This window comes from Eulemur rufifrons, chromosome 3 (assembly GCF_041146395.1).
Source record: "Eulemur rufifrons isolate Redbay chromosome 3, OSU_ERuf_1, whole genome shotgun sequence".
Taxonomy (NCBI): domain Eukaryota; kingdom Metazoa; phylum Chordata; class Mammalia; order Primates; family Lemuridae; genus Eulemur; species Eulemur rufifrons.
The window spans coordinates 56,131,008-56,150,560 of NC_090985.1; the positions used below are offsets into that span (position 1 = coordinate 56,131,008).

At 32.7% G+C, this 19,553-nt stretch overlaps 1 protein-coding gene across 2 annotated transcripts in view; it reads left to right on the top strand.

Moving 5' to 3' along the window:
- The window catches only part of LRP12 (LDL receptor related protein 12), a 75,081-nt gene that overhangs the window by 38,664 nt on the left and 16,864 nt on the right, over positions 1-19,553 (top strand). Inside the window, exon 2 of one of the 2 annotated variants that reach the window (XM_069466106.1) lies at positions 195-251. The exons of the other annotated variant lie outside the window; for it this stretch is intronic. Within the exon in view, the coding sequence (XP_069322207.1) occupies positions 195-251 (57 nt within the window). The remainder of the gene's footprint in view (positions 1-194; positions 252-19,553) is intronic. 2 annotated transcript variants of the gene reach the window in all.

Sequence of the window (19,553 nt, forward strand, 5' to 3'; positions counted from 1 at the left end):
CAAAATGTTTTGTTTTCCCTATTACTATTAGTATTTTAGTGTTTTTTAGTATTGTTTTGAAGATTATTATAAGAAACTTTAGTTTCTGAATATTAAAAAATAGGTCTATGTTGTTTCTCTTTTAAAAGGAGGATCTGAAAAATTTTTATAAATTTTATCTTGGAAATTAGTTTATTCATTATGTTTAATTTTAGGAAATGGTGCTCTTGCAGAACATTCTGAAAATGTGCATATTTCAGGAGTGTCAACTGGTAAGTCATTTTTTGTAATGTTTAAATTTCATGCATGACTTATATGGTAAATATTGAAAGCCACCTGGTATCTTATGAAGTGATATTTGGCTATAAAAATTATTACTGCTTTTTGCAGCATGTAATAAGGAATGAAGTAACTGGAACATAGAGAAATTCTCATAAGATAAAATTGATACTTGCATGCCCATGGATTGATTATATTCTTCCAAACGGACTGCATAATTATTTTTTCATATGAACATTGAACGAAGAGAAAAGTTAGCTGAAGTTGAATTAGTATTTTCTTTCCATACAAAGTTATATGAAATGAAACTTATTATAATGTAATTTGAATGCTATCCCTAGGATTAGAGCCTTAGAAATTAAACATTTTGCTTGATTTTTAGATTAGAGTACTACTCTATGTAAAACTATCGTACTTGAGTACATAGTTTATTTGCTATTAAAAGCAATCCAACAACATGCTTGTGTATGGTATAAATAGTGTATTTATCAATCCATCGATTGACTTCTTTGTGTCATCTTGTAATTTGGTTATTTTTCCTTACCTGAAGCAAAACTGAAGATTTGCTCTTTTGTGTATAACTTTGTATTCAGAAAGTTAATAGACTTAACAATTACTCTAAGGCTGCGGTCCCCAACACCCGGGCAGTGGAACAGTACCAGTCCATGGCCTGCTAGGAACCAGGCTGCAGTTGCTCTCCGTTGTTCACATCAAACTGCCTGAGCTCTGCCTCCCTCCCCAACCCCCATCCGTGAAAAAATTTTCTTCCATGAAACCAGTCCGTGGTGCCAAAAAGATTGGGGTCACTATTCTAAGGGTTAGTATGCACTAGTCAAACACATTAACAAGCCTGGTTTACTGAAAATGAAAAGCAAGTGCCTCCGTAGCCTGCATAAATTCTTTAACCATTTGTTTCACTTTTTAAAAACATGCTTTCAAATGGTATATAATTTATATACATAAAGTAAAAATAAGGTTATTTTAAAGATGACCTCCTTTATTCTTTATATTTTCAGTAGCTAATGAAAATTATGATTACTTTTCCAAGTTGTAACTAAGTAATAAGATTGTTTATAGACATATTTCAATTTTCACAACCAATTGGTTACTGTGTAATTTAGTGGTTTTCAAAATTTTTTGTCTCGGGACCCTTTTAAGCTTTTAAAAGTTTTAAAACTATTAAGGAGGACTATATTGGTCTGCTTAGGCTGCTGTAACAAAATACTACTGGATAGCTTAAATAACAGATATTCATTTTCTCACAGTTCTGGAGACCACAAGTCCAAGATCAAGGTGTTAGCAGGGTTAGTTCCTGGTGAAACCTCTCTTCCTGGCTTGTAGATGGCTACCGTCTTGCTGTGTCTTCCCATGGCCTTTCTTCCGGGGTGCTCAGAAAAAGAGAGAGGTCTCTAGTGTCTCTTCCTCTTGTAAGAACATCAGTCCTGTTGAATTAGTGCCCCACCCTTATGACCTCATTTAACCTGTTACCTCCTTAAAAGCTCTATCTCTAGGGAGTTAGGGCTTCAACATACAGGTTTGGGGGGGAGGGGGACACAATTCAGTCTATATAAAGACTTCAAAGAGTTGTTGTTTATGTGGGCTATAGCTACCAATATTTACTGAATTAGAAATTAAGACTGAGAAACTGTTTTAAAACTTAAAATAAGTTTAAGTCCTTCAACTTATTAATTGAATTTAAAATAACAGTAATGAACATATTGCATGTTTACATCAATATGTAATAGTTTTATAAAAAATATTTTACAAAACAAAAAACAATAAGAATAGAATTGTTTGATAATTTTGTAAAGTCTTTAATTTTTTGGCTCAAAAGAAGATAGCTGGATTCTCACATCTATTTCTGCATTCAGTCTTTTGCAACATGTTGTATTTAACGAATGTGAAGATAGTCCAGCCTCACACTGATGTGTAATTGGAAAAGAGAGGAGTATTTTAACAGTCTTTTTTAGATAGTTGTGAATATTCTTCTTTGATACTATACCAAAACTCAACAAGTAGTAGTTTATTTAAGGTTAGGGACAATGTGGAATCTGAAAACATTTCCGTGAACTTTTTTTACTCTGTTACATTAAAATCGAATTGGTCTTTCTTGCCCTTTGAATGGATATTCTTACCATGTTTTATTTTATAATATACATTGGTCATTTGCAAAATATTGATTTGCTTAGTTATGCAGATTAATATAGAGTATAAGAAGTTATGTAAATTTGTACATATCCAGTATTTATGTAAATTCTGAATTTTTTGTCAACTCATCAAGATTAGACTCTACTTACTTTTATGTTTGCTTGAAATTAGACTACTAGGCTCTTGTTGAACATTGATATCGCCCTTAAATAAATTCCTTAAAAAAATCAGTTTAAAAATTGTTCACTTTAAAATAATGTAAAAGATGTTTTACATTGTAAAATCTTTTTTCCCTACTTCTGAATTTCGGATATATATTTAGAAATGTATTTTAGTTTGCTAGGGCTACCATAAGAGTGAAACATACTGGATAACTTGAACAACACAAATTTATTTTCTTATGATTTTGGAGACTAGAAATCTGAGATCAAGATATCAGTGGGGTTGGTTTCTTCTAAGTTCTCTCTCGTTGGCTTGTAGATGACTATCTTCTAATTATGTCTTCACATAGTCTTCCTTCTGTGTATATGGTTGCCCTAATCTCCTCTTCTTGTAAGGACATCAGTCATATTAGATTAGGGCCCACCCATCTGACCCCATTTTAACTTAATTACGTCTTTAAAGGCCCTTTCTCTCCAAATACAGTTACATTGTGAAGTATTGGGATTAGGACTTAACATATGAATTGTGGTTGTGACACAATTTATTTAGCCCATAACAAAATGTGTGTTTTAATTAAATATATCTGTACATCAATAAAATACTCCATTTCAGAGGTCAGTGAAACCTTACTAATGGCTCATCATTTTTCCTGAAGTCTCATCTTATAAAATCTTTCTTCTGTAGAATGAGAAGAATTGTATATGAAATCTATTCTAATTATACTATTAAAAAATAAATGGATGCTGTATCAAGGTGCTTTTGGACACACAGATTCGTTGCATTTTTTTATGGCCAGTGTGGAGCTATAAATGTAATGTTTACTATAGTATAAGCTTTCGGAAATCCTTGCATCCCCAGTAGAAACTAGGGCCCCTTCAGTGCTGGTCTGAATGGAGAACTGGCCTTTGGAAGAATCTCTAAATGTACAACTTGCTCTCCCTTGAGACCAGCAAGCAACAGAAATGGTGAGTCACTTCAGTATGCCGCGGTGGTACCTATTTCTTCTGCTCTTCGCTGCTCCTTTCACCTCTGATACTCTATCTGCCAGTGCTCAGTGCCCTACTCCAGTCATTGTTTGCACTTCGGAAAGTACACCGACGATTTTAGAAAGAATTTTAACTTGTCTGCAGTTAGTGTTATCAAGTAATTTATTATCCAAATCAGGACACTTTGAAAATGAAAGAGTACACTATTTTTAATTGTGCTGGCAGCACTGACAAAACCAGGGCTGTCCTGGACAAATCAGGGTATATGGTCACCCTCTCTTTAAATGAATTCAATTAATTTAGCATGTATTAAGTACCTGATACGGACTTTGTGCCAAGAAGGGTGGAAGTAAGCAATGAGTAAAATATTCTTAAGGAACTGACCATTTAATATCAGAAGTAAATGTGCAAGATGCACCTATAAATGTGCTATTAATGTACTAAGTACTATGGCAAGTAATGAGCATGTTAAGTTAGCATATGAATTTATAAAAAGCCTAGTTAGAATATTTCGTGAGCAGTAAATGATTTAAATTAACTTTTCTTATGTTATTAATTAGGAATAGTACTAAATGCTTACTCATCAAGTTGGGGAGAAGTATTATTTGCTGACTGATAAGATATTTTTGGTTCTTGTGCTTGGAATAATATGTTTATATTTTTAATATTCTATTCATTTCCATCTTCGTTTTCAAATTCTTGCCTAAAGACATAAGTATTTGTCTTTTTGGTGATTCTTATGCTACAGATTGGCATAAGAAATTTTAGTTAAATTATAAAAAAATAAGTATATATTCATTCTGAGGAACTGAAGAAAGAAAAAAATAAGTGTGTACCTAGTGATTATATAATGGGAAAGAATTATTAGATAAGATCTTTTTTTTATGCTTTTTTCTTTAATTGAGAACTTTTCATGGTCTAGAATTTTAAATCTCCCTTCACATATAAATTAGAAAAAGGAAAAAAAAGCAGATGGCATTTTTGTAAATCTAATAGTTTATAAAAATCATTATGAAATTATAGAATAGAAACTGCCAAGAAATTGAATTGTATATATGAGAGAGTACGAAGGCTATTTTAATATTGTTTTTTTAAAAAGTCTAAATTATATGTCTCGTGGGTTTTTTTTAATGTCTGAATTTTTTAAATAGCTAAATTACTGCTAATCTACGTGGAGTGAAACATATTTTAGGTCAAGTTGATTTGTGACAAGACTTTTGCACATATTAAACAAATATATTTGATTTTAAAAAAATATAACTACTTTAAACTGAATTTAACTCTATAATCTATGATATTGATTCAAACCAGGATAATTCTGGAAATAGTTTATGTTCTCCCTACTCTGACAACTTCCAAATTAAGTTTTTTGTTTTTACAAATTCTATTTATTTATTGTACAACTTATAGTAAACATTTAGAAAAATTGGAAAAAAGCAAAAAGATTAAGAAAATCACTCATTCATCTTAGTATAATTAATAGTGTATTAATTTATTTCATTTGTGCTTTTTCTGTGCATACCTTAAAAATAATTGCATATGTATTTGAGTTATAACTAATTTTATCTCCTTTCTAGTTAACATTTATACAGTACATTGTTTTTTTCATTAGTCTTTATATCCATTATTTTAATGCCTGCATAAAATTCCCATCAAAATGCTACACTATAATGTTCTTAAACAAACCAATGGGTCATTTCCAATGGGTTTTCTCTAGTCTGGATCATGTTCACGGGACATATTAATATACAGCTGACCCTTGAACAATGGGGTTAGGGCCACCAAGCCCCTACACATTAGAAAATCCACGTGTAACTCTTGACTCCTTCGAAACTTAACTACATAATAGCCTACTGTTGACTGGAAGCCTTACCAATAACAAAGACAGTCTATTAGCACATATTTTGTATGTTATATGTATTATATACTGTATCCTTAACAATAGAATAAGCTAAAGAAAAGAAAATTATTATTAAGAAAATCATAAGAAAGAAAATTACATTTACAGTACTGTACTGTATTTAATGATACCATAAATTTACATTGTCTGTTTATAAGATGAATTGTCTGTGAAATGGCAAATAGCTGCAGCTGCAGACCTCAGTATGTAGTACGTATTAAAGCAATTCAACTTTTTCTTGTAATATCATGGCTTTTCTTTGCTTTTTAGGCACACTTCTAACATCTCTAGCGGCATTTCGTATGGGTCCTGTGGTGTTATTCAGGGTTTACAGTGTTGTACTAAATACAGTGAAAAATATAGGAGAACTACATGAGATCACTTTTTACTGTGATATGCAATTTGCTGGAGAGATGAACTGCTCTCATGGAGATGATTAGCGTCACACGGTGTTTTAAGCAGATACTCGCAACACTTGAGCTCACCACAATAGCAACAAGATGTGGCTATGAAATTATTACAGTAGTACAGTACGCACTATAGTTATTTTTATGCAGTTATGATTTAATACTGCATCTTTATGTTCCTCTTGACTGCAGATAGTGCCATGTGCAGTCTGTAAGTTTTGTGTGGTTAAGCTTTGATAAATTTTAGCTTTTTATAACAGATTTGTATATATTTTATGGTAGTAAATGATAAAATAGACTAGTGTCTACATATATTTTATGCATTCATGACATACCTGACTTTTCTTTGTGTTTTCGATACTTCTAGGCTATGCGATCTGTCTGCAAGTTTTTCAAATTGTTGCAGATCTCCAAAAAATTTTCCAATATATATATTGAAAATAATCCACATATAAATGGTCCCACACAGTTCAAACCCGTGTTGTTCAAGGGTCAACTATTTATGTAGCCTTTTATATGTCTAAAAATATTTCCTTAGCATAAATTTCTAGAAGTAGAATTACTGTTTCAAAGGTTATAAATAATTTAATGACTCTAGAAACCTTTTGACACATTGCTTTCAAAAATGGATATGCCGGTTTACACAGCCATCTACAGTGTATGAGAACGTTTATGTTTGGTATGATCATGTTTTTCTTGTTTCATTTTTTTTCTTATGTTTCCATTAAAGTCCCAACCTTTTATTTCCTCTGGATTGTTTCTTTTAAAAAAGTAACTGTTTTCTTCTATTTTTGATTCATGGCCTGTAGTATTGCAAAGAATATGGGAATGAGATTGGCTTTCCTTTATAGTTAGGGAAAAACTAGCCTAAAATGTAAAAATGATTTTCTGGTTGCTAATAGGAAGAGATGTTGGGGCATGCTGCTTTCTCAGGTAGAAGGGATTTTTTTACATATGAGATCAACATGTTATTCCCAATTATCAATGATACAGCTTCTAAATGTTCCTACCTTTTAACAATAGTTAAATACTCTCTCTGAGGTTAGTTTGATCTTGCATCTACATTTGGGTTGGAATCTTTTGTCAGGAGAAGCTGACATGTTCTGAGAGCTAAGAAAAAGAATATTTACTTAGGAAGTTCCTTTCTTAATCCTTATTCATATTAACTGAATTCGCAGAGAATATAAAACAGACTTCAGATAGTTTTTATGTATTGTTCTTTATGCCATCAGAATTTTATTCTATCAGAATTATCACTGTTTCTTGTGTTTGTGCATTTGCATTTTATGGTTTCTGTTCTAGTATTCAAAGGCCTAGCACACTGCTGATCCTATATGCCTTTTACAATTAATAATTTAGCTGTGGCCTTTTTAGTTGGGACATATTTTCTAAATTACAATTAATTTCCTTACAGATTGGTTAGCAACGTTTTATAATAATGTAGAGCATTATAGTAAAATGGTTTTTGTTTTTAACCACAGCTTTAGGCTTAAATATTGTAACATGGTATTTTGAAGTTTCCCTGGAAGAACATTTAGTCTATAAAATGTTTATTCTAGAATTTTTAAGATCTTCCAAATAAAGAATCTGAAAGGAAATAAAGCTTAAACTGTAGATTTGATAGAATTTTACAATATTTTTTAATATAGAAGAGTTACGTGAATAAGCAGCAGGTCAGGTAGTCCTTTACGCCTTTTCTGTGTGATTTTTAATATTTTTTTATAATTATTCAATCAAGTACCTGGACCTCTCTTGCTGAAGTTACTAAGAAGAATTTCACTGGTTCTTTTGACCAATGTTATAATAGTGTCTTTTACCTGTGTTTCAAATGAAGAAAAGAAAGCAAGCTTACTATGTTTTAGTTGATAATGAATCCATTAGGGTTTTTACAATTTCAGAATGTAAAAATAGAACTTGGTGTGAACCCAGGAAACTATCTTTGATATGAAGAGAGTAGGGAATACAAGACAGAGTCCATTTAAAAAAAAAAATACATTACTGTAGGATACTATTAATTAAATACTATTAATTAAATACTATTAATTAAAGCCGTTGCCTGCCTTGAGAGAGTTTATTTATGAGACATTTAAACTTTTGGAGTGCTCCCTTTGAGTTTTAGAAAGGAAAGTAATGGTGGTATTATCATTTTCATGTTATATACTATATACCTTAATCTTATTGATAATGTTCTATGTAAAACAGCTTTATATTATATAGTTATAACCCATTTTATATACTATCAAATATTTATTGAACAATTATGTTTTCATAACAAGATTATTATTTTTTTTTTTACAGGTTGAACATCCCAAATCTGAAATCTGAAAACTGAAATGCTTCAAAATCAGAAACTTTTTGAGCACTGACATGACACTCAAAGGAAATGCTCATTAGAGCATTTTAGATTTTGGATTTTTGTATTTGGGATGTTCAGCCAAGTATATATCTGCAAGTATTCCAAAATCAAAAAAAATCTGAAATACTTCTTGTCCCAAGGATTTTGGATAAGGGATACTCAACCTCTAATGTAATAAGCCATAAATAAATGCATCGTTAGAACAGTACATGTGAGTACCAGAACTATAAATAGAACGGGTCGTATTGTGACAGAGTGTGTGATGTTCAGATGGTAGAAGTGAAGTTCATCTGGATGCACCCACTCCATTGAATGGGCCAGACCCAGTGGAGGCTTAAAAAAACAAGTTGCATTCAAACATTTAATATTTTCTTTTTTACTCTGTAACTTTGAGAATAATTCTTCAAAGTGTGATAGCATGTTATCTGTAATTTTGCCAAGGATTGAATTTGAATTGGATGTACTGTGCAAATATTGTGCAAAAACCAGTCACTTAGGAGGTGAGTAAACTGTATTTGGATGTCAGTTGACTAATAGTCCAATAAAAGTAATGGAGTGATTTGATTTTAAACTGCAGTAATAGAAATACAGTATCCAGAACAAAACAGATAATAGTTCTTTACTCCTCACTTAAATACACTCTGAGTTATGTTTATTGACAAAGGGCACAATGACTGGAATACTCCTAGAAGATTCGTGAGTATACTAAAAACTATGTCAAAGCCGATAGAGATGGCTTAGAAAAAAATCATGAGCTCCAAGGCTAATTTGTTCTCTTGGGCTGATTTCTCCCTTACCTCTTTTATGCTTCCAGCAAGAGTTATGGTAAGCTTCAAAAATTAATAATTTTTCCCACTCAGGAAATAGAAGTAGTAGCTTGCTTTAGCATTATAGTCTTCTGTAGTGCTTAAAATTGGAAAAATGTAGGTACCATATCAGTAGTTTTTATGCCCTCTTAAGCCGTTTAAAAAAGGTATAAAAGGGTGGATCTTCCCTATTCATGTTGTGTTGTCTTACACTTTGGAAGCAAAATTCAAAATTATTCTTGCTACTTAGAAATTTCAAGGGGAAGCTGTTTAGATAGTTCCATTTTGGGGTAGTTACATTCAGTTTCTTTGCTGTCCTTACCTTCGTGCATATTATGCTGTGACCCTGTTTTTCTATTTCTCCCTCTCGCTTTATCCATATTCTGACTGTGCATTTTATTTTACTACCTTTATTTACTATAACCCTTGCTTATTTTTTGTTGGTTGTGAATATTAGCAACCTTCAGGAAACCAAAGAATTACCTTCCTTGATTAGAGCTAATAGCGAAGTAAAATATTTTGGTCCTTAAAGAATGTTACTTAGAATAAATGCTGCATTCATTCTTTAAGTATCTGTACTAATGCAGAAGAATATTTATGCAAATTATGAACAGCTGGATGTGGGATTGCCTACTTGCCATAGGATCATTTGATTTCTGGTAATAGATCTGAGAGTAACAAGAGAGTCCTAAGTGGGAGTGATTGATTAATATCATTTTTTTTTTCTGCTGGTACTGATTCTTGACTTATAAATTATAATTAAAAACTTTCCCATTTTAGACTAGTAAATACTGCCACAAGTTGAGCATCCTTAATCCAAAATTCTGAAATTTGAAATGTTCCAGAATCTGAAACTTTTTGAGCACTGATATGATGCTCAAAGGAAATGTTCATTTTAGCATTTCAGATTTTGAATTAGACATGTTCAACTAGTATGGATATGCAAATATTCCAAAATCCAAAAAAAAAAAAAAATCCAAATTCTGAAACACTTCTGGTCCAAAGCATTTTGGATAAGGGATACTCATCCTATATTAGAGTGCTAATAATTATTTCCACAAAGGGAGAATTTCAGTTTTCTGACTTCTTTTTTTTAAAAAAAGGATAAAATTTAGAGTAATTCTAAGGAAATACTTACTACTCATGTCCAATCTCTCTCCTTCCAATTCTCTCCATCGTCAGTATCTTGACTTCTGACATTTCCATTATGACAGAGCTCAGCTCAGACACCAAGTGGTCAGAAAAGCCATTCAAGGAGTCTGGACAACAAAGAATCAAAGAAATAAAGACATTAAGTATGAGCAACAAACCCAGTCAAGTTACAAGAAGAGGACTTTTGGACTTCTGAACTGAAGCCATTTCTTCCTGCCCAAGGGTTTCTAATGTTTGCTGTTCAGGTGGCAGGGCTTAGTTATGTCATACATGGCAGTCTCACAGAGGGCTGCTCTAGGACTTTAACTTCATTCATCTTGCAGATTGTGACACTTGGTTGGTCACTTGCCCTGTGTTCTCAGCTGCCCATGGACTCTATACTCAACATGCATCCTTTCCAAGCTGATTGTCCATCCAATATTAGCAGTCTTTAAGAGTACTACCACCTTTCATTCGTCACCTGGCCATCTCAGCTTTTCCCCTTCTCTGTCCATTCCTCTTCCTTTGAAATGTCTCCCTCAGCCTCCACTTCCTCCCCTTATTGCTACTATTCTCCTTGTCCTAAGCATCTCACCCATGATTAACTATATGTACATTCTCCTTACCATTAAAAGTAGGTTCTAGAATACTGTTTATAAAATCTTTTAATTCGAAAGAGACTAAGAAGCAGTTTAGTCCTGCCTGTAGTCTCTAGATGATTTATAGCATATAGGAATCAGTCTTTAGAAGCTTTAAAACTAAGTATACCCTTTTTCTCCATGTTATTACAGATTCTATACCTTTTCTCTCCGTGGTAATATAGGACCGATAATTTGTTTCTTTTCAAAATAGACCACTTTGTCTACATTGAAAGGTTATTGAAGCAGCTCCTTTCCACCCCCCTAGTAATTATTCTGGGTGTCATAGGGAGCTCCTTAGTGGACAGTAGTTTCCCTTAAGTGGTTAAGAGTGCAACTTCTGAAGCATGTTGCTTGTGTTCATTTCCAGCTGTAACACTTGCTGGTTTTTTGTGACCTTGGGAAAATTACTTAATTTCTCTGTGCCTACATTTTTTCCTTCATCTGTTAAATAGAGATAATAATAGTAAGTATTAAATGAGAAATGACAAAAGAAAGGGAAGACAGGTAGTAAGAAAGAGCTCAATAAATGTTAGCTAATTTTATAATATTATCATCGGCCCTGGATCTGCAGGTTTGACTGCACACCTCACTTTAATGATATTCACAGGCCTTGGACTTGTGAACCATAAACTTCTGACTGGCATCAGAAATCTCGTCCTTAGCACTATGTGCTGTACGTAGTCCTTAAGTTTTCAAATTGTTACTGTTTTCCTAAATTAGCAGTGAGCCAGTAAGTATCTGATTTTCATGCTGATCACATAACTGCATATTGTAATTCTTCCATGTTTGGTGCCTCTCATTGTTTGCATGGGCACAATATTTTCCATGTATTCCATGATTCACTTGTTCATCTTCAGAATCATTCTTACTCTTAGCCCATGTGGTCATTCAACAGACACCATTTGCTAATTAATTTTTTATTTTGGAGATGGTGTTTTTGTTTTTGAGTATGTTTATTTTCACTGGAATCAAACCCTTCTTACTAGTTTTCAACATTTGGAATTGCTTTTGTGCTCATCAGCCATATAGAAATTAATAATATTTGTAAGACACTCTATATAGTACTCTGAAAAATGAGATGGCCAAATGATGGTGACCACTGTTACCTATAAATGTATCCTTTGCTCATGAACAGGGTGAGCATGATTTTGCTCCATAGTGAAACTTCCATAAAATAAAATTTTCCAAAAGAGGAGCTTCTGTGTTTGCTTTTTAGTTTATCACTACCTCACCAGTTTCTCTTCCCACAATAATCTATCTTTCTTTCTTTTTTTTTTTTCCCCACAATAATCTTTACAAAATATTTGGATCACATCACTTCCTTTTGTAGTAGGTCTACCTTAGCTTGACTAGTGTCTATGCAATTGAGTCATTAAATTCTTCTAAGTAGTTTAGAATGTGCTTTTTATGCTGGCTCTATCTACTTCTGTTCTCTGAAAGAAATCCTTTGTTTATGGTACTATAACCCTCTTTGTTCTATACTTGTGTAGTGTTTTGGTGGGTCTTTGTTTCTGTTTAATATACCACATATTTGTGTTTAATATAATGCCACATATTTAACTTTACATGCTATGCTTTGCTGAAAATTACTTTAATATATCATTTAGTAATATATTGTCTAGCATGTTGTTATATTAACTGTTACATGTTTCTTGGATTCAACTAATAAGCATACATCATTGTTACAAAACTGTGATTTCCTTGAGAGCATGAATTCTCTTTACTTCTTTTGTGCCCTTCATATGTGTCTTATGAAGTTAGGTGATCAGTGAACATAGCAGATTTTTACTTGTATTTCAGTTTTGTGATTTATTAAAATTAAAGGCACAAAGATTTTATGTCACTTTTAGTCTCAACTTCATTAAATGTCAACCCTTGTCAGTTTTGAAAAGAAATTCAGTTCATCTGTGGAACAGGAAATTGTACTTTTCTTTTTCTTTTACAAGTAGTTCAGCTCTAATTATAAATTTCTTTGCCTACTTCTTTTTTTCCAGGCTTTAAAAACCATGAAATCTCAAATTGCAGGGCAGTTTATTTGACATTATTTTGAAGTGATCCTTTCCTGTCCCATGTGATAGAGGTTGTTTGAACACTTCCAGTTTTTTTAATGATTGCTTTAAAGATAATCAGTATGATGCATTAATCTAGTTTTAAAACCATAGTTCTATGCTTTTCTGTGAAATTATTGATATAGTATCAGGATAAACATGAAGTCTTGAATGTTTCTCAATAAATTAATTTTGCATTGTTTTCTAAACTATACAATGAAATCTTTGTATTTTAAACCAGGAAACTAATATCAAAATTTTATTGAGAACTCTATCAGAGAATCTCTACCTATCTGTTCTTTAGTTAATTCTCCCTTTCTCAATTGACAGCATACGTGATAAATAAAAAACAATATGTATTTAGTTGGCCTTTTACTGTATCTTAACCACTAGCATTGCAATAATGTTATTTTATTTTTCATTTCATTTCATTTCCTATATACTAGGTCTACTATGAATTAAATAGACTTTGGGGGGCTAGTTAGATAACCTGACCACTATGTATTTCTACAAAAAAGATACTATCCAAGTTTAAAAGTTCCTATCTTTTGAAGGAACATTTAGAACCCCTTTAATTTGGGGATTTCTATGTCTCGAGTTATGGGAAATTTTACATAGAGATGTGTATCATCATCATCCAAAATACTTGGACATTTGTTTATATACAAAGATACTGACCAAAGTAAATTAGATAGATGACTTTTGTAAATGTTTGTGTTCCAAGAACACAATATTGATACTGACAATTAAGAGATGTGTTAAGGAAGCAAAATGAACAGAGACTAAAATATAGTCATTTCTGCCATAGCACCATATATGTGTTCCTGAAAAACCTCACATTTTTTAAAATCACACATTAAAATAACAGCTTATGAGAAAAGTAGCCAGGCTCAGTGGCTTACTCCTGTAATCTCAGCTACTGGGGAGGCTGAGGTGAGAGGATCATTTGAGCCCAGGAGTTCAAGGCTGCAGTTAGCTATGATTGAGCCACTGTACTCTAGCCTGGGTGATAAAGCAAGGCCCCAGGTCTTTAAAAAAAAAAAAAAAAAAAAAGTTGAAATGTTGGTACAGATCACTTACAACTACGTAACTTTGTACGTATAGCCCTAATAAATAAGATACCAGTCTGAATATAGCATAGTCACATATCTGTGGACAGTTGCAGTTAGAATTAATATATATTCTGCAGTCATATCCTTAGGTTCCGCCTTCCCCCTTAAAGACATTTGCCTCTAATGGGACCAATTTAATGAAAACTAAAAATATACTTCAGACATATCCTTCATCAGTTAAGGTATATTGTGTTTTGTTTTCATAGTGGTGTGATGTTTTCACATCTCCCATCTACATTTGCAGCTTCCCAAGGTGGCTTATTATGAAAGCCAAGTAGTTCTTTAAGCCAGAAAAGTAACCATTGTTTTTACAGTAAAGGAAGGTGCTTTTATATAGGGTTTTTGTATTTTTTCTTAAACTGTGAAAACTTCTACCTCTGGTTATTTCAAATCATTAACAGTCTGGGAATAAAATCTTAAAAAAATTTACATTATACTGACAAGATTCCTCTATTTGCCAATGACATATAAACTAATTCTTATTTAAGAATTAACCAGACCATAGCTAAAATAATTATATATAAGCAATAGAAAAGGCATGAATTGAATATATGTAGGTAAAAGAAGGTCAGGTTTGATGTATCATAAATTGGGAGTATAGTCAAAATCTAAAAAGATGAGATTCAAACCAGCAAAACCATATAAACATTTTGGTTTAAAACAAAGAGATTCATTCCCTAAAATAAGGTTTTGTAAATATGTATACCAGCCCCATCCTTACTCTGGCTTTTACCCATGTCAGATAACCAGTTAATTGTGACATAATGTTTCATTCTTTCCAGAGCATAATGGTTCCTAGCACTTCATAAACAATCACTGTCCTCTTTCCCACTTAGCCTGAACACAGCCTTAGTAGCCATCTCAGTACAGCATCCCAGGCATTACTACCAACCATTCTGATTTGGCATATCATGTGGTGTTATTTATTGACAGTTTACTATAACCCAAGCAATGTACTTTATCCTTCACCAAATAATTGTATTTAATCTTTCAACACACTGTGTAGCTAGGTGGTTTTAATCCCCATTTACAAGGGAAGAAATGGAGGCTTAAATTTTATCAACTTGATTGCTATAATAAGCCACCTCAAATCTTTTTAAAAGGTGTAATGTAAAATGAATAACAAAGAAAAAATGAAATTACATTTTCATTTGATGGTAGTTGCAGGAGTTAGGACTGGGAAATCATTTATAAAGCATTGAAAAAATAGAGGACTCAGAGGAGGCCAAGTGGAAGATTGGGGCAGATGTGTAGGAGTTAAAACAGGTTTTGGTTCCCTAAGAGGTGGAGAAGGCAGGCTCAGTTTCTGACTTTGAAATTTCCAGTTTTAATCGCTGTGAGGCCTGGCTTTACTGTATTTCCTGTCCTTGAAAATCCTTGCAACTGCCTATGGTATTCTTAAAGTAAATTTCCTTTTTACTTAAGTGCCTACTCCATCAGCCAAATGATGCCTAAGACAATGTAGATTCAGAGTATAGGATAAAGAGAAGGATTTAGGAAACACACAGTTATGATCATGTTGAATTTGAGGTTAGAATGTCCGCCAGGCATTTGACTATGCAAAGCCTCTGGGTTAGAGGTTTTAAATTCATGACCCATAGATCATAGTTGAAATTATAGGAGTAGCTGAGATCTTCCATTGAGAGTGAAAAGAGCAGATGGCTTAGGGATGAGCTGCAAAACCAGTAAATCAGGGGCAGGCTGAGGAAGTGGAGGATCTAGTACCAGAGAACTAACACGGAACAGTCAGAGTTAGGAGAACCAGAAGAGATGATGTCAGCAAAGTCAAGATAGTACATTATCAAGAAGAAAAGAAAGTCAGTGTCAGGTTCTCCAGAAAGATCAAGTACCTTGGAGACTGGGGGTCCATTGCATTCCTCAGTGATGTCAGTGATGGCCTTTGCCTACTAGTAGGATTTCTGTGGAGGTGAGGTAAGAATTGGAAGTCTGATTTCAGTGGGTCAAAGAGATAATGCAAGGTAAGAAAATTAAAAAAATTTATCAGTACATCCATTGAGCTATGAGAAATACATTAGAAATACATCATGATGCTGAGGGGAAGAGGTGTGTGATTGAGGGCTGATGTAGACCTTAGAGATATTAAAATAGCAATGCCTTCTTTTAACACAAAAGGAAACTAGTACCCAAAAAGTTTTAGTAGTTTACACTATGGCAATGCCAGTAAGAGGCAGATAGAACAGACAGCACCTAGGTCTTCTGATTCCAAATCATCCAGTATATATGGGGAAACTCTTAACTGGAAAGGGAGGGGAAAAATTGTTTTAATAGTTGCTTTTGGCACTTGAAACTTATTCTTTCTTAGATTTAGAGGGGAATAAGTTACGGTTATGTTAGGGTATATTTATCTGTGTACCAAATTGTACTGTACATGCAGAAATGTGTTGGTAAAAAGCCACTGGCTAAATCTGAAACAAAATTCTAAATTCAGTCATGTTGCAAATGTACAAAACTAAATCAATATATATATTTATAACCAATTCAGGGAGAAACCTTATATATACTATGGTTTGGTTTTTGATTAGGGAGAATCATTAATATTTTAAAATAATATTATAAAAGTATGTATTGAATTAGAAAAGTAACTACTGAATTTTAAAGTAACCATTCTTATTTGAGGGGTATGTCTTATCCTTTGTTAATAAGGTATTAACAAAATGTATTTTTTAAAGTATCATACTAGCATCTTACTTTAGTTTTTGGTATAAGAGCACCACCTATGGGTTTCTCATATATTTGGAATTTTTTTCCTTAAAACCTAATAAAACAAAAACCTAGTAAAATTCTTTCTAGTTTTTGTCTATAATTAATCTATCCATTTATTTGAAGATTAGCAATTTTCTGCTTTGTCATACATTACTCCCACCTAGTTTTTGGCTGTGTCTCACTGCTGTTAAATCAGCTAATGTTTTTGACTACTTAAATGCCAATACAGTATTATAATTCTGAGTTAAATATAATTTAACTCAAAATTGTATTATTTAATGTAGCTGAATCTTTTAATGAAAATGAACAATGTTTTCTATATTCTGGGGAAGGAGTAATGAGTATTTTTGCCTGTTTATTTGTATGTTTATTTATGTCTTCATGAACTTAAGAATTCCTTTAGCATATTACTCCAGAATAGTTAAGAGATAATGAAAAAGAAGATCTTATAAATGATTTAAGGTATCTTTTCATTAAATTACTGTAATGATAGCTCAGAGCAAAGTAGAAACAAAACTTTGCCACTTTATTATTAATAAGCTCTTAAAATTGGATAAATTTAGTTTTTTTGAAAAACATTGTTCATCGGAATTAAAAATTTTTTGTAAGGGAACTTTACTCCTATTAAGGGAATAACAACAGCAAAAGTAATTTGAAAGCTTTTACTATGCCTGGGCAATGAGGTGTATGCTAAGCTCTTGGTGTATTTGTGTGTTCTGTGCCACAAATCTCTATGTTCTGAAAAATGATTCAAAACAAGATCCCTTTGGCAATGTACCCTAATTCAGGGTAGACCCATTTTAGGCACGAACATTTGTCTTCAGTAGAATATACTTTTAAATTCTTGAATGCATGTTTTCTTCAGGAAATGTGGTGTTCTATAGAAAGGAGGATTGACTTTAAGCAATATAGTATGTTTTATTTTGATCATTATGGATAAAGTCTTTAAATTACATAGTATACTTTTTATTAATAGCATTCTTAACTTAAATTGAACAGACTATATTGTACTCACAAAAAAAAAAAAAAAAAAAATGTTGCTGGGAGTGGTAGTGCGCTTCTAGTCCTAGCTGTTTGGGAAGCTGAGTCAGAAGAATCACGTAAGCCCAAGGAGTTCAAGGCTGTATTGCACTGTGGTCACACCTGTGAATAGGGAATAGCCACTACACTCCAGCCTGGGCAATGTAGCAAGACTCTATTTCTTTAAAAAAAAAAAAAAAAAGAAAAAAAAATCATTTTTCCAAATTACAGTTGTAATAGGGATATTTGGCTATTAGGTTACCTGATATTTAAACTATAGCTGAACTCAAAAAGCATGGGTATTCAAGCCATATGTTGTACCAGACACTTTGCTTACACTGATTCGTTTATTCACTCAACTCTTTAAAATAGGTATGAATATTAATAATTTATTAATTATTATTATATCATACAACAGTCTTACCTTTTGGAAGATAGGCAATAATATACATATTCTGAGCTCATGGTTTTTGAGTTCAGCATGTAGATTTCATTATTTTTCTGAAAATTGTCTTATCATTTCCAATAACTGTCTTGTGTACCCCTGGCAGCTACTCTCCCCACTTCTAATTTGCTGCTTCTAATCTGTTACTTTAAAAATCAAGTAATCTAATTTGTTGAAATTACATTAAATAATAGGTTCTAGGATTTTAAACTCTACTGAAGGCTTAAACATTCATTACATGTTTAATTGGGGGAGTATAAATTGTCAGATTATCAGCTGAATTCTGGATAATGCTAACTATATTAAAATGAGAGTTTAAAATACAAGGAGAATAATCCAGGGAAGTGTTGGTATTAGTTTCAATTTATTCCATATGCATGAAGCTTTTCTTCTGTGATATTCAGATATCTAATCACATAATGATATTTTAATCACTATTTCAAGACTTTATTTTTAAATAATTTAGGAATCATTCATGACGCTATAATAAAGTTTGGAAGTATTAATGGAATAAATTGAAGAACCACTTTGCAGTACTTCTGAATGGTTTGCTGTCATTATTGAATCATCCACTAACTTCTTAATAAAAATCACAATGCAGCATTATATTATTATGTTTATTTAAAGTAGCCTAAAAGCAACATGATACTCCTAAGGATTTAAACAAAGTGATTGAGTAAATATTGGTAAGGTAGTTCAAAATAAAGAAAAGAAATTTAAAAGATGTGCTTTGAAAAAGTGTGGATGGATGGATGGGTTGGTTGATCTCCATGGCTAAAGCTGGTAGTCTTGACTCTTGAACTGTTACTCAGTAATTCAATTTGAAAATGTCCTTGCCTGCCCAAAATGTGTACAGTAGTCCACCCTTATCCATGGGAGAAGGGGCATACAGTCCAAGACTCCCAGTGGATGCCTAAAATTGCAGATAGTACCAAACCTGATGGCCATCAAATTCAATGCCTTTTCTATTTTAATTAAGCACTTTATCATGCACTGACCGTAACTTTTGCAATTTGAGATGTAACAGCAAAACTAGCATGAATTTCTTTTTTTTCCTTTACAATTTCATGGATGGAAGATTCATTCTTACTGTGGATTTTAACAACCTCAACATATGATTTTTTCCTTTTATATTAAGTTGAAAACTTTTATCCAAAGGAAATACTTTCTGGCTTCTATTTGAATTGTCAGCATCACTACTCTTGCTCTTTGAGGTCATTATGCAGTAAAATAAGGGTTACTTGAACACAAGCACTTCAGTACTGTGACAGTTGATCTGATAACCAAGATGGCTGCTAAGTGACTAATGGGGTGGATAGCATATACAGCATGGAAGCGCTGCTATGCAAAGGGTGATTCCTGTCCTGGATGGGACAGAGCAGGATGGAGCAGCATGGTGAGAGATTTCA